This window comes from Eretmochelys imbricata, chromosome 6, assembly GCF_965152235.1.
Source record: "Eretmochelys imbricata isolate rEreImb1 chromosome 6, rEreImb1.hap1, whole genome shotgun sequence".
Lineage (NCBI taxonomy): Eukaryota > Metazoa > Chordata > Testudines > Cheloniidae > Eretmochelys > Eretmochelys imbricata.
Genome location: NC_135577.1, coordinates 113,543,882 through 113,570,776, shown reverse-complemented (window position 1 = coordinate 113,570,776; position 26,895 = coordinate 113,543,882). Strand labels below are relative to the sequence as shown.

At 43.8% G+C, this 26,895-nt stretch overlaps 1 protein-coding gene across 3 annotated transcripts in view; it reads left to right on the top strand.

Annotated features, from left to right (window-relative positions):
- The window catches only part of PPP1R13B (protein phosphatase 1 regulatory subunit 13B), a 142,078-nt gene that overhangs the window by 50,297 nt on the left and 64,886 nt on the right, over window positions 1–26,895 (top strand). For all 3 annotated transcript variants that reach the window (XM_077819459.1, XM_077819457.1, XM_077819458.1), the window contains exons 3-4: window positions 17,918–18,037; window positions 24,452–24,519. In XM_077819459.1, coding sequence (XP_077675585.1) covers window positions 17,918–18,037; window positions 24,452–24,519 — 188 coding nt within the window. The remainder of the gene's footprint in view (window positions 1–17,917; window positions 18,038–24,451; window positions 24,520–26,895) is intronic.

Genomic DNA, 26,895 nt, shown 5'->3' with positions numbered 1-26,895 from the left:
ACATTTAAGTGTCATTTAAACATTTCAGTTAGATTAATGAAAGATGGGGAAGTTCACACCTGAGTCATTGTTACAAACTGTCCACAGCCTTAAGAATATCCACTTCCATTGTTAAGAAGTAAGCTGCTAACCCTCATGGATGCACAGAAAACTTTCTAAATGCGAACCAAATGTAACTGAAGGTATTGTCTTCCTAAGAATCTGAATGTCATGTGGACTGCATAAATACATAAAGTGGACCACAAGTAAGGAGTTTGACACCACTGGAATCAGTCTAATATCTTGAATGTTTTTAGCCCTTCACTTTGTTCCTGTCTGTACCTCCAAAGTATCCGAAGTAAGGATGAATTTATTGGATTGTTCAGAGAATGTAGTATCAACTAGCTACAAAAGATTACCTGGCAAGTGATTTATTCAGACACTCACTGGACATTTTTAGTTTCTAATGTTTTGGTGAGAATGGCAGGGTACAGCCTGTGTGACAAATATAGGCACAAGCTTTCTATAATAACGACTCGGATCCAGTAAAGACTACAATTTTGTGGTTGTAGTTCATGACCTTTTCAATGTGCTGAACACTTTGGGCAAAAATCCTGACGTTGATAGTTTATCTAGAATATGATCCTCCCACAAAGATTAGTAAAAACTTGAACAATCTCTCAAAGTAGACATGTAGCTTCTGCTGTATGGGCTATCAAACTGTTTGATATATGCTTATTGTGATGCTGGCAGACCTCACATCCATGCATCCGGACCACCACGAGCCTCACCATGTCAAGCCTCACCCCTGCATTTGGAGCCCTCCACACCTGGCCTGCTACCTACCCTCTGCTGGGCTGAGCTGCTAGTCCTAGCTGGGCTGAGGGTGGGGGAGGAGTGCACTTCCCCTGCATGGATTGGCTGGGTCTGGGTCAGACCCATGCCCAGAAACTCCCCTGGCTCCACACCCCCACCTTGCTTCCTGCCCCCTTTGCTCCATGTCCTGCAAGAGCTGCTATGAACACAACTTTGTCCTCCAAACCATCATCAAAATGGCCAGAAGGGTGCAGAGGCAGTGCACGGTAGCAGGGCTCAACCTGGCCAACGCCTTTGGGTCCATGCCCCACCACCACATCTTTGCCACGCTCCAGGAGTTTGGGATGCCAGAGAACTTCCTCCGTGTGATCCAAGAGATGTACGAGGGATGCAGCACCACCATTCGCTTGGTCGAAGGGGAGACCACCAAGATCCCGATCCGGAGCGGAGTTAAGCAGGGCTGTCCCCTCAGCCCCATCATCTTTAACCTCGCCATGGAGCCGTTGCTGCGAGCAATCTCCAAGGGCGCAGATGGCTTCAACCTCCACGGTGAGAGGGTGAGCGTCCTGGCTTACGCGGATGACCTGGTCCTGACCGCAGATGACCCAGAGAACCTCCAGCATATGCTAGATGCCACCAGTCGAGCTGCCAATTGGATGGGGCTCTGCTTCAATGCAAAGAAGTGCGCATCCCTCCACATCGATGGCAGCAAAAGGGACTCGGTGCAGGCAATGGAGTTCCAGATCCAGAGCGAGCCCATCATCCCCCTGGCAGAGGAGCAGGCCTACCGACACCTCGGCACACCGATGGGTTTCCGTGTCCGGCAGACACCCGAGGACACCATCCAAGAGATCTTACAGGATGCTGCCAAGATCGACACCTCACTGCTAACACCGCGGCAAAAGATAAACGCCCTGAACACCTTCCTGATCCCCCGCAGCTCGTTTGTCCTAAGGGGATCTGCCATGGTAAAGGTACCCCTCAACAAGGCAGATAAGATCATCTGGCAGCCGGTGAAGAAGTGGTTGTTTCTTCCCCAGAGAGCCCACAATGAGCTGGTCTATATCACCCACAGGCATGGCGGTGCCAATGTCCCCCACATGGGTGACCTGTGTGACATTGCGGTGATCACCCATGCCTTCCGCCTGCTGACATGTCCCGATGCCATGGTAAAGAGCATCACAGCAAAAGCCCTCCATGACGCAACACAAAAGCGGATCAGCAGAGCCCCCTCCAACCAAGACACCACCAGCTTCCTGAGCAATTCCCTGGATGGCAAATTTGGCCGAGACGGGGGTGACATTGCTTCACTGTGGTCCCGCGCCTGCAATGCCACGCGCCGCCTGGGAAAGCGCATCGGCTGCCGCTGGGAGTGGTGCGAGGAGCGCCAGGAGCTGGGAGTTCTGGTGCTGCAGATCAGGTCTGAGGACAACACCATAGTCACCCCACGCACCAGGGGCATGCTGGAGAGGACCCTGAAGGCAACCATCCACTCGCTGTACATAGAAGCCCTGAAGCATAAGCCAGACCAGGGGAAAAGCCTTTGAACTGACCAGCAAGTGGGATGCCAGCAACCACTTCCTCGCCGGGGGCGGCTTCACCCGCTTTGCCGACTGGCGGTTCATCCACCGCACCCGGCTCAACTGTGTCCCGCTCAACGGAGCCGTCCGCCACAGGAACCGAGACAAGCATCGCAGGAAGTGCGGCTACTCCAACAAGACCCTGCCCCACGTCCTTGGAGCAGGGCTTGCAGCTGCATGAGCCTGGCAGCTGCGCCACAACACCATCCAGAACCGCCTGGTGAAAGCTATCGCCCGCGCCTGCGGGAGGTCGCTGTGAACTGCACCATCCCTGGTACTGACAGCCCGCTGCGACCTGACGTGGTAGTCACTGACAAGGCCCAGAAAAAGATCATCCTCGTCAACATCACGGTCCCCTTTGAGAACAGGACCCTGGCCTTCCGAGAAGCCCGAGCTCGGAAACTGGAAAAGTACGCCCCTCTGGCCGACACCCTGAGAGCAAAGGGCTATGAGGTGCAGCTGGACGCCCTGATCGTCAGAGCCCTGGGCTTTTGGGACCCCTGCAATGAGTGTGCTGTGGACCTGCAGGATCTGCACTGATAAATCATCTCCCTGAATTACATTAGTGATGTTGACAAATGTCCTCTTCCATTGACATAGCTGTCTCTGCACTGGAGGTTGTTAGCAGAGCTTGTGTACGTCTTTCATACCTCCTGACCAATGTAACTATGGCAACTTACCTTCTAAATGTAGATCAAGCTTTAGGCTTATGGATTGTGACAGGGTCAGGCTGGATGGCTATAGGAGAGTAATAGAAGGCAGCTATATTAGCCCCAGGCTAAGTAGGTCCCTTTTCCCTGGGTAAGGTAACAGGAAGGTTCCAGAACAATCAGGAACCTTCTGGAGACAATTAAGACAGGCTGATTAGAACACCTGCAGCTAATCAAGAAGCTGCTAGAAGCAATTAAGTCAGGCTAATCAGGGCACCTGGGTTTTAAAAAGGAGCTCACTTCAGTTTGTGGTGTGCATGTGAGGAGCTGGAAGCAAGAGGCAGTAGGAGCTGAGAGTGAGAACGCAGACTGTTGGAGGAATGAGGTGTACAAGCATTATCAGACACCAGGAGGGAAGTCCTATAGTTAGGATAAAGAATGTGTTGGGAGGAGGCCATGGGGAAGTAGCCCAGGGAGTTGTAGCTGTCGCACAGCTGTTCCAGGAGGCACTCTAGACAGCTGCATTCCACAGGGCCTTGGGTTGGAACCCAGAGTAGAGGGCGGGCCTGGGTTCCTCCCAACTCCTGGTCAGACACAGGAGGAGTCAACCTGGGCTGTGAATTCAGAAAGAGCCAAGCTGAGGGCTGCTGTGAAGCTCCAAGGTGAGCAAATCTGCCAATAAGCGCAAGACCCAGCAAGGTAGAGCAGGAACTTTGTCACAGGATCCATTTTAGAGAAGTTCAAAAACTCACTAGTGTGGGCAAAAAGAAAAGGAGTACTCGTGGCACCTTAGACTAACCAATTTATTTGAGCATGAGCTTTCGTGAGCTACAGCTCACTTCATTGGATGCATACCGTGGAAACTGCAGCGGACATTATATACACACAGAGATCATGAAACAATACCTCCTCCCACCCCACTGTCCTGCTGGTAATAGCTTATCTAAAGTGATCATCAAGTTGGGCCATTTCCAGCACAAATGCAGGTTTTCTCACCCTCCACCCCCCCACACACAAACTCACTCTCCTGCTGGTAATAGCCCATCCAAAGTGACCACTCTCCCTACAATGTGCATGATAATCAAGGTGGGCCATTTCCAGCACAAGCAAGTTATTGTAACTTCAACATATGCTAAGCTATTCAAGTTAACTTGGTCTGTTTAGTTCATGTTAATCATACACTGTTTTGTCTACATTAGTGTTAGAACAGGTTAGTTAATACTCTTTAACACAGCACCTTTAAATCCTAGTCAAGACAAACACTTATACTCCAAACACAACTAATTTTGTTTAGGTTTAAATGGTGGTGCCTTGGCAACATATTAGTATATGCACTAGAAGAAGGCTTCAACATCCTTCTTGCATTTGTTATATTCAAGGAAATTGTAGCTTTTTTTTTAAATGAGATGAAAATTCCTAGTGGAAGGAATGGAAGCAAGTTTGAACTGCAGTGTGAATTGAGATGGAATTTAAATGAGTATGCATTGTGGGGTAGAAAGGAGTAATTTTAAATTGGATGTCAAATTCTGTTAAAATGTTTAGTCCAGAGCAACAAGAAAAGGAAGGCCAGCTCTTACTGCTTGTTTCTTTTACTACCAAATCAAGGAAACACCTATCATTTAAATCAGCCTCTGAAGCAGATGACTGTAGGATAGCTAATATGATGCCAATTTTTAAAAAACTCCAGAGGCAATTCCAGGCTGGTATGCCTAACTTCAATACCAGGCTAATTGGTTGAATTTTTGTATTAACAGAATTATCAGACGCATAGATGAACACAATTTGCAGAGGAAGAGTCAACATGGCTTTTGTAAAGGGAATTATGCCTCACCAATGTGTTAGAATTATCTGAGGGGGTCAACAAACATGGACAAGGGCGATCCATTGGATATCGGGTACTGGGACTTTCATGAAGCCTTTAACAAGGTCCCTCATGAAAGGCTCCTAAGCAAAGTAAGCAGTCACGGGATAAGAGGGAAGGTCCTTTCTTGGATCAGTAACTGATTAAAAGACAAACAAAACGTAGGAATAAATGTTTTTCAGAAATAGAGATAAATAGTGGGTGTCTCTCCAGGGTCTGTACTGGCACCAGTACTGTTCAACATACTCTGAATGATCTGGAAAAAGGGGTAAACAATGATGTGTCAGAATTTGCAGATAGTACAAAACTATTCAAGATGGTTAAGTCCAAAGCAGACTGTGAGGCATTACCAAGGGATCTCACAAAACTGGGTGACTGGGCAAGAAAATGACAGATAAAATTCAATGTTGATAAATGCAAACTAATGCACATTGGACAACATAATCCCAACTATACATATAAAATGATGGGGGTCTAAATTAGCTGTTACCACTCAAGAAAGAGCTCTTAGAGTTGTTGTGGATAGTTGAGCAGCTGTTTTCAGACAATGTGAAATGTCAGTCAAAAAAGTTTGCAATGTTAGGAACTATTCGGAAAGGAATAGAGAAGACAAAATATAATGCCTCTATAGAAATCCATGATACGCTCACATCTTGAATACTGCATGCAATTCTAGTCGCCCCATTTAAAAAAAGATGTACTGGAATTCAAAAAGGTACAGAGAAGGGTAACAGAAATAAATGATTAGGGGGTATGGAACAGTTTTCATATGAGAAATTTAGAGGACTGGGACTTAAGGGGGATAGGGTAGAGGTCTTATAGAGGTATAAAATCTTGACTGGTGTGGAGAAAGCGAATAAGGAAATGTTGTTTACTCCTAATAGCACAAGAACTAAGGGTCCTCCATTGAAATGAATAGGCAGCAGGTTTAAAACAAAAAAGTACTACTTCTTCATAAATGCACAGTCAACCTGTGGAGCTGATTGCCAGGTGATGCTGTGAAGGCCAAAACTATAGCAGGCATATAAAGAACTAGATAAGCTCATGGAGGATAGGTGCATCAATGGCTATTAGCCAGGATGGGCAGGAATGCAACACAATGCTCTAAGTGTCCCTAGCCTTTGTTTGCCAAAAACTGGGAGTGAACCACAGAGGATGGATCATTTGATGATTGCCTGTTCTGTTCGTACCCTCTGAAGCACCTGGCCTTGGCTGTTATCTGGGGATCTTTCAACCCAAAGCTCTTGGTAACTTTTACTCTGTGTGAGGTGGTGTCAGGAAATAAATCAGGGAAGACATGAACATCTGACTGATAGGTGGCTGGCACAAACAGGACAACACGAGTGCTTTCACTTAAAGCTAGATTTTACTTAGTCTCAAACAGTTACACACGTCTGCAAAAGGTTAGTAAAACACTCCAACCCTTGATAATTACCAAAGCTGAGTGTGGCTCTTGAATGACACAGCAGCAGGCGTCCAGGGGCCAAATCTTCCGTCTGCCAGTGGGGACTGCAAGATGTATCCAGAGGGAGAGTCCAAAAAGAGTCCAACTACCTCAAACTTTCCCTGTTATTTATACATTAGTAATAGAATGACATGTCCCTTAAAGAAAATTTGTTAAGTAAGCAGTTTCAGTGGTCAAGCAAGAGGTTCCTTCTGAGTATCAATTAACCAGGTGTGGGATTTTCCAGAGTTTGCAGCCTTGAGGCCCCAATAGACATTCCTGGGGCACATCCTGCTCTTCTAAAAATGCATGTATCAGCCACTTCAACACAATTCACAATTCTTATCAGGAAGGACACGGGGTCAAGCTGCCCTCTCTGTAGCACCCAAAGACACCCTCCCCCCCCACCTTGGTTAAGCTAAGCCTGCTGATCTGGCCAATTTACAGCCTGCTGCCTTGGCTGCTTTTAGCAATAAGCCATAGTGGTTTCAGGCATTTTACTGGTTTGGCAAAGTCTCCCCATACATGGCCATTTTTGGAAGACAGGATCCTGGGCTAGATTGACCATTTGGTCTGACCCAATATGGCTGTTCTTATGACCTAATTATTGATACATGCAATTATGACGCTATCTCAGGGTATATGATTCCCACTATTATAGTCACAGGCATCCTTTTCCATGCCTTAGGTGGGACAATGATTAAAAACAAGCAAAAGCATCACAAGTATTAACTAGGTCTGATTTATTATTAAAGATAAGAAATCATTAAACAAAACAGAAATGATTGAAATAAACTGGTTGTCAGTTGTGTTCTATTACAATCTCTTCTGTCTGCCTCTGTGGGCATGGCTACACTTGCAGATGTAGAGTGCTTTGAGTTAAACCAGCCTTTGTAGAGCGCAGTAGGGAAAGTGCTGCAGGCTGTCAACACTGATGGTTTCAAGCACACTGGTGTGTCCACACTTGCGGCGGCATTGGGAGCGGTGCTTTATGGGCAGCTATCCCAGCATGCAAGTAGCTGCAACGTGCTTTTCAAATGGGGGTGGGGTGGAGTGTGATAGGGAGTATGTTGTGTGTATGTGGGGGGAGAGTGGGTTTTTGGGGGGCTTAGAGCATGTCAGCATACTGTCCTGTAAGTCCAGACAGCAGCAGACCTCCCTCCTCTCCCACCTCTCTCTCTAACACACAGCACTCCACAGTAATGGTTGCTTTGTCTTGGAGGAGATAAGCAGCTGGCTGTCGGAAACTGAGCTTTAAATGGGCATTTCCGCATTCCTACAGCTGATTCCAAACAATGACAAGAGTGGCCACTTGGCTTAATGGGATTATGGGACGTTTCCGGAGGCTGATCAGAGCTCAGTAAAGCAACAGTTCATTCACACTGGCACCGCGGCACTCCAGCAGGGGCACAGCAAACATTATTCCACTCACCGAGGTGGAGTACCAGCAGTGCTATAGCTGCGGAGTCAGAGCGCTCTACGTGCCTTGCCAGTGTGGACAGGTAGAGAGCTAGTGCGCCTGGGGCTCCTTTATTGCGCTGTAACTCGCAAGTGTAGCCAAGCCTTATGTGTAGAGCCTTAACAGTGATTACACCTTTGAGAGTAGACCCCATGCGGGGATGTTCTTCGTTTGGGAAATTAAGTCCAAAATATATTGTTTCCTAAAATATTGTAAATTCAGTCTCATCTTATTAAACACTTAAAACCTTTATGTATGGGCAAAATAATTTGTTTTAGGGAAGGTGAAACCTGTCTTGTTAATAATAATCATCCAGTTTGTAAATTGGGAAAAACAGTTGTAACTAAATCCTATGAAATCGAATAAACTATTTAAATCAGTTACGTAGCTCCTTAAATGGCTTCTTCTATCTTGAAACAGGCCAATGAACCAATATTAAGAAACTTAAATCCAGTTAAATCCCACTATTTCTCTGTTTACCACTGTTTAGTCCCTGTTGTATCTTCAGGAGTATATGGTCTAACCATCTGATGATCAACAGGAGAAGTTGTTAATATTTTAAGTTACAGTTGCATTTCAGTATTCTAGTAAAATCATTACAAGAGTTTGTAAATCTAATCCTTTGGCAGGATCTTAGTTAACTTTCTCTCATCAATCCATATTGAAGTCTTGGGGAGGTTTTCCTTGGGTTGATTACTTTGTCTTTTGTGTTTTTCTTAACTGTCTATGATAGTTTATTTGTACAGATGGACAGGATGAGTTGTAGACTCCTTGTTGTTGAAGCAAAGTAGCAGAGGGGTGAGTGTGTGCGGGGCTCTCGCATCAGGTTTTTTTTATACTTTTTTCCTCCTACTTCCATTCAATAGGAAAACAGGCATCTGTCAGTCTTATTTAGATTGAAGTTTGTTGCTATCACTCTTTCATTGACTCCATGGTGGGGGTGGGGGGCAGTGGCTTAGTTGATACCTTCAGTTTTCGAATATGCAGTCTCTTTAATGGATATACATAATTTCTACTTGTCTTTGTACTTGTGTCAGGAGATTCTAAGAAATGTTTTTAAAGTTAGTTTTAACTTTCTTTCAGTCCATTTTCTGAAATACTTGTTCAATTTTATTAGCATATGACATGTAATGAAATTGTTTTTAAAAAGTCCAAACACTCCTGTACTTATGTTTTCAGTTTTCAAAACCATCTTTTAAAATTAAACAATTCTTAAAAAAATCTTTAGCTTAAAGAGTTAAAGAAATTAATTCTTTAACAATTTTTGAAGAGATGGTTCTTGTCTTCCTGAGTTAAGTGAGGGAGTTTGAGCACTGCCAGTAATTATTGTTAATATAAATATTCTATACTCAAATGGCTTCTTGTATTAGTATTCTGTTTAAGAAGGTAATTAAATTTGAGGTTGGTACATAAGGCATTTTATCATTTACATAGCAACGGTATTAGGAGCTTTGCAGTTAGCAGTTTGCAAGTATGCATTTCACAAAGGTTTTTGCCATTTATAGATTCCTAGATTCCAAGGCCAGAGAGGACCATTGTGATCTAGTCTGATCTCCTGTACAACAAAAGACATAGAACTTCCCCCAAAATAATAATTCCTAGAGCATATGTTTTAGAAAAACATCTAGTCTTGATTTAAAAATTGGCAGTGATGGAGAATCCACTACGACCCTGGTCAATTTTTCCAATGGTCTAATTACTAAGGCTACATTTAGTCATGAGTATTTGTATAAAAGTCATGGACCGGTCACGGGCAGTAAACAAAAATTCACGGCCTGTGACCTGTCCATGACTTTTTTACTATATACTCCTAACTAAAACTTGGGCCAGAGGGCCACTGGTGTTGTGGAGGGGCAGTCTGGGGGTGATGGGTGGATGGCCCGGGACCCTGGCTGGTGCTGGGGGGAGGCAGGCGGTGGCATGTGGTCCAGGACCCCTGCTGATGCTGGTAGGAGGGTGTCGGAGAGTGGCCTGGGACCCATGCTGGGGGAGGGGTAGGCGGCTGCACCTGACTTGGGACTCCTGGGGTCGGGGCCAGGCAGTGCTGCATGGCCCGGGACCCCTGCTGGTGCTGCTGTGGGAGGGCGGGTGGCGGTGGCGCGTGGTTCGGGTGTGATGTTCCCCTGGTGTTATCTGGACCAGTGATCTGCTAGGTCACTCCAATCCTTGACTCTGGGAGCCAGTCTTACCCTGCTCTGCTGTGAGAGCCCTCACTCCTGGGCTGTTCACTCACAGCGTCTGGCATGTAAGCTGCTCCTTGGATTGTGCAAATGAATGACACTAGCCAATATCTCCAGTCCCAGGCCAACCCTAGGAACCTCCGTCTTGCAGTGTCCAGTTATGCCCACTGGACGCTGCAAGCTCATGAGTTCGTCAATTTAACAAAGAAATTGATATGTATCCTGCTTGTTATCCCAAGGGGAGTCTCTGACTTTAAACCAAACGCACTGTTTCAGGTAGAACAAACAATCTATCTTTGTAGTTAATTTAAGTGATAGGCAAAAAATAAAATAAAATAAGCACGCAGTCTAAACTCTCAACCCTATTAGACTGGACAACATCTAGATTAAGCAGTTTTTCCTCACCCCACTGTATATTGCAGTCCTTAATATGCAGGTTTCAGAGTAGCAGCCGTGTTAGTCTGTATCCACAAAAAGAACAGGAGTACTTGTGGCACCTTAGCGCCTAACAAGTGTATTTGAGCATAAGCTTTCGTGAGCTACAGCTCACTTCTTCGGATGCATGGAGTGGAAAATACAGTGGGAGGATTTTATATACACAGAGAACATGAAACAATGGGTGTTACCTGATCACTCTAGTTACAGTGTGTATGGTAAGGTGAGCTGTTACCAGCAGAAGAGAAAAAAAACCTTTTGTAGTGATAATCAAGGTGGGCCATGTCCAGCAGTTGACAAGAACGTATGAGGAACAGTAGGTGGGGGGAAAATAAACATAGGGAAATAGTTTTACTTTGTGTAATGACACATCCACTCCTAGTCTTTATTCAAGGCTAATTTAATGGTGTCCAGTTTGCAAATTAATTCCAATTCAGCAGTCTCTCGTTGGAGTCTGTTTTTAAAGTTTTTTTTTTTGTTGAAGAATTGCGACTTTTAGGTCTGTAATCGAGTGACCAGAGAGACTGAAGTGTTCTCCGACTGGTTTTTGAATATTATAATTCTTGAAGTCTGATTTGTGTCCATTTATTCTTTTACATAGAGACTGTCCAGTTTGGCCAATGTTCATGGCAGAGGGGAATTGCTGGCACATGATGGCATATATCACATTGGTAGATGTGCAGGTGAACGAGCCTCTGATAGTGTGGCTGATGTGATTAGGCCCCATGATGTCCCCTGAATAGATATGTGGACACAGTTGGCAACGGGCTTTGTTGCAAGGAGAGGCTCCTGGGTTAGTGTTTTTGTTGTGTGGTTGCTGGTGAGTATTTGCTTCAGGTTGGGGGGCTGTCTGTAAGCAAGGACTGGCCTGTCTCCCAAGATCTGTGAGAGCAATGGGTTGTCCTTCAGGATAGGTTGTAGATCCTTGATGATGTGTTGGAGAGGTTTTAGTTGGGCGCTGAAGGTGATGGCTAGTGGCATTCTGTTATTTTCTTCGTTGGGCCTGGGCTGTAGTAGGTAACTCTTTCCCCATGTTTATTCCCCCACCCCATTCCTCACATGTTCTTGTCAACTGCTGGAAATCGCCCACCTTCATTATCACTACAAAAGGTTTTTTCTCTCCTGCTGGTAATAGCTCACCTTACCTGATCTCTCATTACAGTGGGTATGGTAACACCCATTGTTTCATATTGTATATAAAATCTCCCCACTGTATTTTCCATTGCATGCATCTGATGAAGTGAGCTGTAGCTCACGAAAGCTTATGCTCAAATAAATTTGTTAGTCTAAGGTGCCACAAGTACTCCTTTTCTTAATATACAGATTTGTTCCTTAAACATGGGCCAATCTCCCCTGTTGGAGTCTTGTCGTCGTCTTCTTCTCCGTGTCTTAGTTGCTTGCAGCGAAGGTTGGGGCAGGAGAAGGGCCCAGTATGTGTCCACTCTGTCTGTTTTATACCCTAAGTCCATGTGCTTGGGGAGCACAAGACCAGGCATGTCTAGGGGGTATTGCTGAGTCTCTCCAAGCAAGGTTGAGCATTCCCCTGGCGTCACCGCATGCAGGGTGAGTCATTGCATTGTAGCTCCCTTGCTGGAGAATGGCTATTGATTAGTTGTTTGACACTCCACCCAAGTGTTGATTGCTTTCCTTGCTGTTGCCTCTGGGAAGCTAATATCTAGCTGAAAGAAAAGGAGTACTTGTGGCACCTTAGAGACTAACGAATTTATTTGAGCATGAGCTTTCGTGAGCTACAGCTCACTTCATCAGATGCATACCGTGGAAACTGCAGCAGACTCTATATATACACAGAGATTCTCTGTGTATATATAGAGTCTGCTGCAGTTTCCACGGTATGCATCTGATGAAGTGAGCTGTAGCTCACGAAAGCTCATGCTCAAATAAATTCGTTAGTCTCTAAGGTGCCACAAGTACTCCTTTTCTTTCTGCGAATACAGACTAACACGGCTGTTACTCTGAAACCTGTAATAATATCTAGCTGATTCCCCAATTTACATCGTTTTAGTGATCACCATACAACACAATTCTCAGAACTTCATATGCATTAATGATACACATATATGGATAGAGAAATGACTTTCACCAGATCATAACCTTTCCTCTGATACCTTGCAAAGCATGCTTTATATGTAGGATCATGATTATATGAAAATGAGGAATAAGGGGGTTACAGTACGCTCCCCCAAGGTATAGAATGTCACACTGGGACCCATGCTGGTGCTGGGGGTTGGGATGGGAAGGGTTGGTGGGGCTGGCAGGCTCCCTACCCATCTCTGCCCGGCTTGTCCCTGCAGCTCCCATTGGCCAGGAACAGTAGCCAAAGGGGGCAGCAGCTGTGGGCGGGGGCAGCACATGGAGCCCTCTTGCCCCTCCGCCTAGGAGCTGTAGGGACATGCTAGTGGGAGCCAGGAAGCTGCCCCCTCTCTCCCCATGGTAAGCACTGCCCTGTACCCCAGCCTGCTGCCCTAGCCCTGAGCACCCTGCCACACACCCAAACTGCTGCTGCTGCCCCAGCACCAGCCACTGCAGAAGTCACGGAGGTCACAAAGTCACAGAATCCATTACTTCTGTGACCTCCATGACAGACACGCAGCCTTACTAATTACTTACTGTTAATTTACACCTTATTTCCAGTCTGAATTTGTCCACTTTCAACTTCCAGTCATTGGATTGTTTTACATCTTTCTCTGCTAGATGAAATGTAATATTTTTTTAATGACTCTTCAATGTTTAAGAAATAAACTGAGTTTGAAATGTTTCCAGCTACATTTTGTTTTCCTAGAGGCTTTTAAGGACAGAATCAGATGTTTCTAGAGTAATAAAATTCCTTCCAGCTAGGATATTTTGAAAATTGTGTGGATTTACATAGTTTTTTTGTGGAAGAGTGAAAAAACCCAATTAACACCTAGATTTATTGCTCTGATAAAGAACCCCACATTCCTTTTCACATTTAGGTCTTTTCCTAATGCTTTACATGGTTTGTTTTCTTAAGGATTACATTTGTACCAAACTGGTATTTATACTGGGGGAGATGTCTGGTCTAGATAAGACACATTTAGGGATAATAAACATGGGTTTATAGCCAAAGAGGGCTATCTTCCTGACATCTGGCTTCTCTTTTGGTGAGAGAGAGAGATTTAATTGTAATACTGCAGAAAATTTAGTCTATATTTTACTCCTGGATTTGTTTGGTTACTGCCATTTTGTACCAGTTTCTGCTGTATTAGTGACTATTGTGTAATCTACTCTTAGAGTGGTAGCACATAATTCATCCTTAAGTATTTAGTTATCATTCTACATGTGTATTATATATGGCATTAATCTGGTGGACTTCACTGGAATTCTTATGGTTCAGACTGAGTGTGGTGCTTTCATAACAGGAACAGAAAACCTAATTGGCAAAGGAGAACAGAGTTGAAAGGTTTAACTCTCTGAAAAGGGTGTAGCTGATGAATTCCTGGCAAAATTTAAATATCACCATGCCTCAGTGGGTCACAACTGAGAATACCAAATTCAGGACAAACTGCTGAGAAACAGGGCAGTGTAAAGGAGCAGACTCACCCCAGCGGCACCTCCTGCTGGTCATTGGGAATTAGCTCTTTTCCAGCCTGGAGCACCCTCTGCAAGCAGTGATCCGCACAGCTCTGGCCCCTGTCTCTCTCATGGACCCCCGGTGCCCCTTTCTCTGCAGTTCTCCCCCTGGTAGTACCCCCACATGCTGCATCTGGGTCTCCCCTTCCTGGGGAACCCCCAACCCACTATCCCTACCTTGCCTCAGTCTAGGCTCCTGCCAGTCATCACCAAGCCCCCGCTCCCTGGGGCAGACTGCAGTGTAAAGGCCACTTATCATAGGCAAGTGGGTTCAGACCTGCTGCCTTCCTCTGCTTTCCAGTACTTCTATGGGCCGTGGACCAGGCCCTACAGTCTGGGGAGTTGCCAGCCTGCAGGGCCCCCGCTCAGCCTGCTCCTTCCCCAGCACTGCATTACCCTCAGTACCCTGTCAGGCAGCCCTGTTCTCTCTTAGCCTGGAGAGAGAGTCCTTGGGCTTCTGGCTCACAGCCTTTTTATACAGGCCAGCTGGGGCCCTGATTTGGGGCATGGCCCAGCTGTGGCTGCTTCCCCAGCTGTGGCTGCTTCCCCAGTCAGCCATCCTCAGCCACAGCCCTCTCCAGGGCTGCTTTTAACTCCTTCTATTTTAGGAGTAGGGTAGCCACCCCCCCTACAGGCAGACACACCCCAAAACTGGTGGTGGTTATTCCGTAAGATATACCAACCCAGCAACAAAACTTCTGTCCCATGACCCTGGCTAACACTAGGTCAGAAATGCAACCTCCTTAGGTATTCCAGTCCTGAATTCAACATCCAGACATTAGACTTAATGATGAGTGGTTAATTAAAACCAATTTAATCAATCAAAGTTTTCTTCTGATCCTAAAGGACCAGTCACATACCCAGGTCACTATATAACTCATATTTTACCCAATAATCTTGTTACCAACTCTTAAATACATAATTGTAACGATGTTGGTTCTGGCGGGACCCAACTGACAGTGCCAATTCAGGACAAATTGCTTAAAGCAGGGCAGTTACAGCCCAAGGCTCGGGTTCTGTGCACACCAAAGCAAACCAAACCAGCCAAACAGAGAAGACTTTGGTTTTACCCCACTGGCTAACCACAAGTCACACAAGCAATTCCCTTAGTCATCCCAGTTTCCCAGTATCACCACCAGTGCCACTCGTTATGGGGACAAATAGTTATGAAAACCAATATCCCACTAAAAGAAAAAAGGTTCTTTTGATCCCAAAGGACCAAGCCCCAGACCCAGGTCACTCTACAAATCAGATCTTACCCACGGATCACGCTGTTGCCACTCCTTTAAAATCTAAAGATTTATTCATAAAAGGAAAAGATATAGATGAGAGCTAGAATTGGTTAAATGGAATCAATTACATACAGTAATGGCAAAGTCCTTGGTTCAGGCTTGCAGCAGTGATAGAATAAACTGCAGGTTCAAATCAAGTCTCTGGAGTACATCCACAGCTGGGATGGGTCTTTCAGTCCTTGGTTCAAAGCTTCAGTGTAGCAAAGTTCCTCCAGAGGTATGAAGCAGGATTGAAGACAAGATGGAGGATCTGCAGCAGCTTTTTATATTCTCTTGCCATGTGGTCTTTCTTTCTTTGTTCCAAAGACAAGCTGTCCATCACATGGCATGGAAAAACCTCAGAGCTGTCCATAGGCATGTCCCTGTACACCTTGCTGAGTCACAAGGAGTGACTGTCTTCTCTCAGTGGATCAGTTGTATAGCTGATGGTCCTTAATGGGCCATCAAGCAGGCTAGGCAGAGCTGACACCAACTTTTCTGGGGTTGTCACCCAGAAGGATAGCATAAGTTTGAAATACAGACAGTATAGAGCCAATATTCATAACTTCAACTACAAAAATGATACATATAGACAGCATAATCATAATCAGCAAACCATAACCTTGTCTTAGACACCTCATTTGACCCCCTTTATATAAGATTTGGTGCCACTACAGGACCTTGGTTGCAACGATGATCTATACGGTCCCAGATTATGTCAGTAATGTCACAGTAATATCTAAAGGTTTATTTATAGGAGAAAAGAAAGAGGTAAGAGTTTAAATTGGTTAAAGGAATCAAATACATACAAAAATTGCAAAGTTCTTGGATCAGGTTTCAAGTAGTGATGGCATAAACTGCTGGCTTTTAAGTCTCCGGTTGCTTCCAAATGATTTGAAGGCCCTTAGTCCCTTGGTTAGAATGCTCCCATTAGTATAAATCCATAAGCCAAAGATCAGAGCAGGGAAGAAGCAAAATGGAGATGTTTCTAGGGCTTTTTATAGGCTCTCCTATGTCGAGGGCAACTCGGTGTTCGAAGCAGAGCCCTCAGCACAGTTTCTGGAAAAATACAGGCACACAAGATGGAGTTCAGTACCACATGATCTAGTCACATGCTCTTGCATGCTTCGATGAGTCATACCAGGGACCTTACTCATATTCTAGCTAAAATGGTCTCAGGAAAGTCCATCAGGTGTGGATAAGCTTCTTTCATGGCCCATTGTGTTCTTTGATGGGACGTCAATAGAAGTATTCCCTTCACAGTGTGCTGGCTAGACTGGATGCAAAATACCTTGTGGATGTTATCAAGGAGCAAACACATTTGAAATGCAGTTAAATGGCCAAAATTCATAATTTTGGATACAAAAATGATGCATGCATACAAATAGGATAATCACATTCAGCAAACCATAACTTTTTCATTGATACCTTACATAACATACTTTGTACAAGATTTGTTGCATTGTATAACAATGGTAGCAACAATGATCTATATCAGATGTGGGCAAACTATGGCCCGCGGGCCACATCTGGCCTGTGGGACCCTCCTGCCTGGCCCCTGAGCTCCTGGCCCGGGAGGCTAGGTCCTGGCCCCTCCCCTACTGTTCCTCCTGCCCTGCAGTCTCAGCACGCCATGCTGCTGGTGTAGTGTATTTAAACTGCTCTGCTTAGGAATGTGCTACTGGTAGCAGTTATGGAGAGGAATTTACTACACTACACTGGCGCAATGCTCTGGGTGGCATGGCTGTAGCGCTGCCAGCCACTGGTGCTCCAGGCAGCACGGTAAGGGGGCAGAGAGCAGGGGGGGTTGGATAGAGGGGCAGGGGAGTTTGGGGTGGTGATCAGGGGGTGTGGATGGGGTCAGGGTGGTTAGAGGGTGGGGAACGGGGGGGCAGTCAGGAATGAGAGGGGGTTGGATGGGACGGTGGGGGGCAGTCAGGGGGAGGGGTTCTGGGGTTGGTCAGGGGACAGGGAGCCGGGGATTGGGTTGGATGGGGCAGGAGTCCAGGGGGGGCACAGCCTCCCCTAACTGGCTCTCCATACAATTTCCGAAACCCAATGTGGCTCTCAGGCCAAAAAGTTTGCCTGCCCCTGATCTACGTGGTTGTATTTTAATCATATAATGTCACAGAAGGTGATAGAGAATTCCTGGCAAAATTTAAATGAGTGCATAATAGGATTATAAACTTTGAAATTATGTAGGTGGTTGTACTATCTAAAATTGTCACTGTTGCTATTGTTATGTACTTAACTTAGTTATTTTAATAGTATGTTAATATGCTGTTACAGTTATTTTCTTCTTGTTTCTGCTTTTATTTTGAATTCGTTTTCTACGTGTTAAGTTGTCAGATGACTGCTTGAAGTGCCAAAAATGCACCCACATTTTAAAGCAGTTTTTTTTAATGTTACACCAGACTCTCGCTAGAACGTGGGATTTGGGATCCATGCGCGGTACCGCGTTAACGCGGGGACTGCGTTAAAATGAATTCCAAGTAAAGTAATTAAATATGAGATTCATGGCTGCGACCGCTTTATATGTGAATTCGCGCTATATAGATGCGTGTTCTAGCGAGGGTCCGGTGTACTTTGTAAGAAGTTGCTGGACTCAGAAATATTTTATTCTATATTTCCAGAACGCCCTATACCCTTTGATCACATGATGTATGACCATTTACAGAAGTGGGGACCCCGTAGGGAAGAAGTGAAATTTTTTCTTCGGCATGAGGAATCTCCAGCTGAAAACAATGAACAGAGTAAGTACACTTACCTTACACAGGTAATAACTAAGGCTACGTTTTAGTCATGGGTAATTTTAATAAAAGTCACAGACAGGTCATGGGCAGTAGACAAAAATTCACAGCCCATGACCTGTCCATGACTTTTACTATATACCCCGACTAAACCTTGGGGGAGGGGGCTACCTGGGGCCACTGTGGGTGCTGGGGTGGGGGTGCGGGTGTGAGGTCAGCAGCAGTACGCTGCCCGAGACCCCCGCTGGTGCGGGGGGCTTGCTGCAGTGTGCGGCCTGGAACCTCTGCTGGTGCTGGAAGGGGGATGAGCAGCGGCGCGCGGCCTGGGACCCCCGCTGGTGCTGGGGGTGTGGGTTTGGTGAGGCTGGCAGGCTCCATACCTGGCTCTGCGCCTCCCACCTGAGCAGCAGCAGCAGCACAGCTTGGGTGCGGGATGGGGCAGGGGAGGTGGGCAGTGCTTATCTGGGGGGCTCCCCAGAAGCAGCGACATCCCCCTCGCTCAGCTCCTAGGCGGAGGCATGGCCAGGCAGCTCTGCACGCTGCCTCCACCTGCAGGCACCCCCCTTCTACCCTTCTGCAGCTCCCATTTCCCAGCCAATGGGAGCTGCGAAGCTGGTGCTCTGGGCGGAGGCAGTGCACAGAGCTGCCTGGCCACTCCTCTGCCTAGGAGCTGAGCGAGGGGGATGTTGCTGCTTCTGGGGAGCACCCCAGGTAAGCGGCACCCAGAGCCTGCCTCACCCTGTCTCGTGTCCCAACCCCTTCCACCCTCACACCCAAATTCTGCTGCTGCTGTGGGGAGGAGCACAGTGGCCCGAGACTGCCACTGCAGCAGCTGGTGTGACTGGCACAGAAGCTGCCTGAACTGCCCCTGGGCCAGCCGCACCAGCCACTGCAGAAGTCACAGAGGTCACACAAACTCATGGAATCCGTGACCTCCATGACAGACTTGCAGCCTTAATAATAACTAAAGCTAACTAATCAAATTGTTTTATGGAATTGTTTACAGGAATGTATTAAAATAGTTAGCATTTTGTCACAGTTCAGGGCAGCTGTACCTGTATTCCCCCTCATGGTCCAGTAAGGGCACCCGCTCTTAGGCTTCTGGCTCCCCAGTCATCACCTCTCTTGGACAGAGACACATGTCTCCCTTCTTCCTAATGAGGATATCTCCAGGCTGCACGTTCCATGCCTACACTGTGAATTCCCAGCAACTCAGACTGCTTTGGCAGGCCTGTTTTGCCTTCTCTGTAGAGGTTATAAATGGCATAATTGCCCTCAGTTAAGTTACCACATAACACTTTCTAAGCAATTTTTTCTTAAGGTAAAAGCATTACAGAGAAAACCTATTAAAAACAATAAAAGAATCCAAATGCATGCTGACAAGGTTAGCAGAGATCACCCCAACACCCACAAAGGCTCTGGCAGGTGAACAGTCCTTCAGACCTTACCAAAGCGGGTTTTCTGTGATTACAAGTCCATCACAGCTGTTAGCTCACAACAGGCACACACATTAAAAGTTTAGTCCTTCCTTTGTACAGCCTGAATCTTTGATTTGGGAAGAGGTAATTCGTAAACAATGAGTTTCTTCTCCTCAGGTCCCTAGCTTCAAAAGGCTGGATTTTTGAATAACTTGAGGTGTTACATGTGCATATCCCTCCCCTTAGAGATTTCATGGGAAACCCACTTCATTTTAAAAGTTTGCACTGTTTCAAATAGTCCTTTGAAGCTCATAACACTTACCAGGATTTACATTAGTCACGTCTCCTCTAAGACACATAATCCCCATATAATATGTAAACATTTGCATTTTTAATACAATGAAGGTTTAACTTAATTCAGTAAAGTATGTTCAAGATATTGCAGGAAATTGCCATATCTGCCACAACACTGTATTAGCCTAATATAATACATAATTATTCATACACTTTATTGATGCACATTGTATAATTTTATAAAATGTGTTGCGAAAAGGCTTATTTGACCATGGCTTTGAAAGTGTTTACCAGGAAATATTATCTTCCCCTCACTTACGTGCTGTTTGAGTATGGGATAGTATACGTGCCCCTCATGCTAAATATAAGAAATCAAGAAAAAATATATGTCCTCTTTTTTTCCATAGGATGAAACTGACTGTTACATTAAAAAGGCTCCCCTTCCCATTCCTGCAGTATATAAGAATAGCATTCATATAGGAATTATTGAATATCCATTGATTTATTTTTCTTCTGTGATATATTTATTCAGTTAATGTGTTAAATGTTATGTTTGGCACTCCTGACTAATTAAAAAAACCAAAAACTCTGGACTTTGAACACTTTCATCTGGTATAGGAATTTGTTAGTCACAGATTAGAATTCGGTGACATTTTAAATTCTTTTGTTTTTCTACTTAAAATTTTAATGACTGAGTGTGATAACTTTTTGCAACATTTAGATTGGAAATGTCTTGTAAAATTAATTTTCATTTTCTAAATGTATTATTTCAATTTGTCACAAATTCAGAATTATTCATTTTATTCCAAAATATATCCTGGGAATTCTTTTTTGTATTACGCCATCCATTAACAGTGGTAATCCAAAACTCAAGAGAGAGAGGTCATTTAGGGGTGCGGGCAGCGAAGCGGAGAACTAGAACAACAAAAATCAGAATTCCACTGGAAAGTGACATCATTTGTTTTTGAGAGAGAATTTTAATAAAATAAAGCTAGAAAACTGCCAACATTCAGTTATTCAAGCATGCATTAAACTTGGCTTTAAAACCAGTATTATTGCTTAAAATAAACTCTGTATATAAATTCAGCATCCTTTTCTGCTAAACCACATTCAAAGACTCCTAAAAATTCATTACTTTCCTAATATTTCTCCATGTAAGAAATTACTGTAGTTCCCATAAGGATATTATGCAACTGTGATGGAAAGGGGAGGTGTGTCCCCAATACACTCTGTAAGAAGTGACTCGTGATCAAAAAGTTTGAGAATCCCTGCCATAAATATCTTTCCAGTCATGAATGCCCCTCTCTGAACTATTCCCTTCAGGAGTTTCCTGGTAATAGCCAGATACCCTGTAGCCACTGGCAGAGGTGCTGGAACAATTTATGCAGTGGGGGTGCCATTGAACCAAACTGTAAACCCTGTATATGATGAAAATGACTTTAAGTCAGGGTGAGGCACCAATGGCTGCTGGAGCTTCCAAGAGTGGACCAGGTGTCTATTAGTGGCAACAGGCAGTACTGCAACTTGCAGTATCAGCTACACACTATAGTACCTAGTGTGGCTAATAGCCGTGGAATTATTGATCAGGTTCAGGTGCAGCAGCTCCTAGTGACCAGCTGCCTCGGCTCTTTATTTTGCTTCACTTGACTATTCACAGTTTTACAGTAGTAGCCTAGCTGGAGAAGTACACTTCTTCTTCCAATAATCCTTGAGACAATTAACTTGTGTTCTCTTGCCTTTTCTACGTAATTGTATCTTGCACAAATTTCTCACTTTCTTCTACTCTTTTTTACTGTACAGTTACAGGTTAGCTGCTGAAATCACATTTGTCTCCTTTAAAACTGATAAAGGGGATTCCTAGGCATTCACTTTTGCTTTTCTAATATAAAATGTAACCATTATTATGATAAATATATTTACCTTAATTTTTTTCACTCTTTTGGCAGAAAATCTGATCAGAATAGTTATGGACATTAGTCCTCCTCCCTGTGACTTGCATGCTTTGGTGCCAGAAATGACATAAATGAGTTTTAAATGTTTCACTCCAGAACTAGTTAAAATGCTGAATGCTTTTTCTGTCATTACAACAGAGCATAAGTACCACATATCAAAAGACAGAGGAGAAGTGGGAAACAATTAGACTTGCCTCTTATGAGGACAGCTTAACAAAAAAAATGGTTTGCTTTATTTCATAAAGCAGTTTTTTGTTCCTTTTGATACTGATCCAGAAATGCTGATGGGTATGCAAGGCTTAAAGCAGTTTTTATATTAAAGGCAAGGTCCCTTGTTTTACTTCCCTGAAAGAGGGCACTGTGCATCTCCAAGCAAATGACTTTGATCCGAGAGAGAGGGAGGAAAATCTATTTTGCAAAGTATCCCTGACAGACTCCTACTCTTCATGTAGCTATATTTAAAACAAAAATGGAATAGCAATTTCTGTCATGAAAACGCTATGGTCTACTTGACTTTTAGAAAGAAGCTTTCTATCAAGGAGTGTAGTATTAAATCAGGAGAGCCTTAAGGGATTGGTGTAGGTAATAGAATCTGTTTTCTCTAATCAAACAGAGATAGATGATAGTTAATTTACAAGAAAACTTTGAGATTATACTTGTATATGTACTCACTTTGTCATGCTCAGTTAATCTGTCTGAAGGCTATGAAGGAATCACCAGTTGAGATGCCTACTGGTATGCTCAGGCTGTTTTGACTCAATTCAGTTAATTTGACCATCTCTAACAAGTAACTTTTGTTTCTTACGTCTCAGCTAAGGCTATGGCTACTCTGGCACTTTACAGCGCTGCAACTGTCTCTCTCAGGGGTGTGAACACCCCCCCCCCCCCCCCCAGAGCACAGCAAGTTACAGCACTGTAAAGCGCCAGTGTAAAGCTAATCCCCTGTAAAATAATCCCTTCATGGAGGTGGATGACCAGGAGCGCTGGGAGAGCTCTCTCCCAGTGCTGGCGCGCGACCACACTCACACTGCAAAGCGCTGCTGTGGGAGCACTCCCGTGGCAGCGTTTTGAAGTTTCGTGTGTAGCCAGGCCCTTAGTCTTGATTGCTTTAATTAATTCTCCTTTTGAACCTTTCTTGGGTTGTTCCATAAGTAAAGTTTTCTAAATGTATTATTTTTTGACTCATTAGTTTTACAACGGTGAGGCATAGATGATGATTTAGATTACTAAAAGTGGCCCAGGTTTAGTTCCTACATTAACTTTTACCTTATGTACTAAGGGATATTGCTCTACATATGAGTCATGATTAGACTTAAAATTGAGGTACTGACCATTTGAGGTCATAGAAATTAATTCTGTGTTTCTATTCACAAGAGAAAGATGGTGGATTTGATGCCATAGCCAAGTTCCAACAAACATACCCTGTCCACCAAAATTATTTCTATAGTTTCAGTGGAATAAGGGATTCCCCACTACCTCTCTTGAAAGCTGTAGAATATAGTGGTGCAGAATGGCTCCTTGTTTTTTGACTAGATGAAGTCCAGTAGTGCATGAAGGGATGTCAATACATACTGATTTGTATAAACTGTAAAGTGCTTAACCATCCTCTGTGATTAAAGTGCAATATAAATGTATATGTATTAAATATGTTTTAAACATGGCCTGGAGTTTTACGTACATGGAAAACATGCTTGTCCTTTCTAAATCAGGCATGCAAGGCTTCTAAATCAACCATGGTAAGATTAATCAAGCTTTAAATTAAGGAACTTTGGAAGGCATCTGGGAAACGGCCTCTAATATATACATTTGCAATGTACTCAGCCAGAACTATTGTTTCTTGTGGGTACAGAAATATGAGGCTTTAGCAGTCAAACTGTGACAATATGATGCTCAGTTCACTGACTTAAGTAACACTATTTCTTGGATGTTTCTGGCAACAAAACTTGTTTGAGGCATAAAAATATAGAGCCGCATATTACAGATCTTAATACAGGCGGGCCATGAAGTCAACATTTTCTACTTTTGCGGACTCTGCAATCTAAAAAGAGTAACCTAATGCCAAAGGTTTGTATTGATACAGTAGGAATTGGCAGAATTGACATTACAGATAAAAGGAAACTTTTATTTGCTCATAACCAAGAGGAATAGTTCCATGTTAAAATGAATATTGGCAACAACTAAAGCAGTCAATCTATTCTTTTGATAAACCTGTCTTGTCAAATAGTTCCTGAAGTGCTGAACTTCTGTTGAGAAATTTGTTGCCTCTTTTTAAAGGCATTGGAATATTATTGTAAAAACACAAACAAAACAAACTTGATACTGTAATAAATATTGATACATATGGAGTGGTTTGTAGAGGATTAGAAAGAATATTTTAAGTAATTCTTAATTTTACAAATCCCTTCAGTATTGTTGTGAAAAAAGCTCGGTGCTGTTTGGCTTAGCTTCAAGTAAACTTGATTAACTACCCGTTGTATTAAAAACAAAAACACCTGCTCCCTCGTCTCCCAAAAGAAGAAGAAAAATCCTTAATAATCTATCAATTTTTAATTGCTTTTGAACTTTTTTTACCAAATGACAAATATATAGTTGTTGTAGTTTGTAAGGAAGGAAATTAAACTTACAAAAAGCTGATTTGTTAAAGAGTGATTGTAATTTGTACAGATACATTGTAGTTTTGCAGCGAAAACCGTCTGAATTAAAAAAAAACAAAAAAATACCCCTTGCTAATAAGATTGATACTTTATTTTTAGGTGGGCGTCAGACCCAAAATCAAAGAAATGGAATAAATATACCTGTGGAGAAACGTACAGAGAATGGGGTATGTAACACATGATAAATACAGTGTGTTCTTTTTTTTTGAAAATTGCCATTATTTTAAAATTTAACACCATCTGTTAAATTCATCTCTTATAGCTGGGAACTGCAAGAAATATCCTGAAGCTGAAGATTCAATATTGTATTTTTGAAAGGGAATGGGAGAGTACAGTTTAACTCTTAGAACATAGAGAATAGCTTGTCCTCCAGAAAGTTTAATCTTCTCCTCAGTCCCTCAAAAGCAGCCTAATGTCCTGCCAACTGCTGATTGTGTCCTTTTGGTTCCCGCCTCTCCTCCCCTGCCTGTTTGATAAAGAACCACCCAGATTGCTATTTTCAGAGTAGCAGCCGTGTTAGTCTGTATCCGCAAAAAGAACAGGAGTACTTGTGGCACCTTTAGAGACTAACAAATTTATTAGAGCATAAGCTTTATTTGCAAACCTGAAGCAAATACTCTCCAGCAACCACATACCACACAACAAAAACACTAACCCAGGAACCTATCCTTGCAACAAAGCCTGGTGCCAACTCTGTCCACATATTTATTCAAGTGACACCATCATAGGATCTAATCACATTAGCCACGCCATCAGGGGCTCCTTCACCTGCACATCTACCAATGTGATATATGCCATCATGTGCCAGCAATGCCCCTCTGCCATGTACATTGGCCAAACTGGACAGTCTCTACGCAAAAGAATAAATGATCACAAATCTGACATCAGGAATCATAACATTCAAAAACTGGTAGGAGAACACTTCAACCTCTCTGGCCACTCAGTAAAAGACTTAAGGGTGGCAATTTTGCAACAGAAAATCTTCAAAAACAGACTCCAACGAGAAACTGCTGAGCTTGAATTAATATGCAAACTAGATACCATTAATTTGGGTTTGAATAGAGACTGGGAGTGGCTGGGTCATTACACATTGAATCTATTTCCCCATGTTAAGTATGCTCACACCTTCTTGTCAACTGTTTAGTTGGGCCATCTTGATTATCACTACAAAAGTTTTTTTTTTCTCCTGCCGATAATAGCTCATCTTAATTCATTAGCCTCTTACAGTTTGGCAACTTCCATCTTTGTCTGTCTGTCTGTCTGTCTATGTTCCATTCCATGCATCCGATGAAATGGGCTGTAGTCCACGAAAGCTTATGTTCTAATAAACTTGTTAGTCTCTAAGGTGCCACAAGTACTCCTGTTCTTTTTTCCAGATTACTTTGAGACAGTGGTGTCCCTCAGCACCACTTAGCCAAACATCTGTTCTTACATGAACTGCTTCTCTACTGCTGGTTCCTGATTTAGCAATCATGTTAAAGGCCTGTCAAAATTGAACCATATATCTATGGATTAGGTACCTTTTTAGACAGCGGTGAAGTACGTTGCGTTTTCCTACTAGCTGAAAGTTTCGACATGCCGTATTTCACAGCCACTTCTATTTATATTGTTTTATGCTTTGTAATAGCAGATTGGTTTTTTTGTTTTATTCCTGTGTTTAACTTAGTAAAACTTCAAAGTTTGAAGGTTCTCTCACACATAAATAGCATTGTGGAGATTCCCTGTTTGTTGTGTTTCAGTTATTTCCACATTTAAACTTCCTCTTTACAAGTAAAAACGCTTTTCTGACCGCCAAGCCTAAAAAACTCAAACCTGGGACCTGAAATCACTGGTACATAGGACTGGAAAGGACCTTCTGGATCGTCAAGTCCAGTCCTATATTGCCACAGGCAACCCATGTCATATAATCCAATTCATAAGTTTATCAGGCTCCATCAAAATTGGACAGGGAGTTTGCTTCCATTACTGCAATTGGAAGGTTGGTCCAGAACCTCACTCTGTTGATGGTTAGAAACATTCTTCTAATTTCCAGCCTAAATTTATTCATAGGCAGTTTATGTCCAAATGTGTTTGTGTCAACATTGTCCTTTAGCTTAAATAGCTCTTCTTCTTCGAGTGCTGTCCCTGTGGGTGCTCCACTCCAGGTGACAGTGGGTCCTGGCGCTGTTGATCGAGATCTTCGGTAGCTGTGCCTGGTCATAATGCACATGCTCAGCTGCTGTCTCGTGGTCTTGTTAGAGTCTGCCTGAGTGCGCGCCCCCCTCAGTTCCTTCTCAACCGTCCTTGACTGAAGACGGGACTCGGGGCAGTGCTGATCCTCTTCCCTGGTCTCTGAAGGAAACAATTACAAATAGTATAGAAATAGTAACATCCCAGTTGTTTCTCTTCCCTTAGAATAGTTACTTAGTTTAAAAAAAAAAAACAAAAAAAAAAACCCCACCCTTTTTTTCCTCAAGTTTGTCTCCCGCGGAGACACTCTCCCCTGGCACTCCAAGCTCAATAATGCCAGGGGCTTCAGGATTTAAGAAATGTGCTTCCTGTAA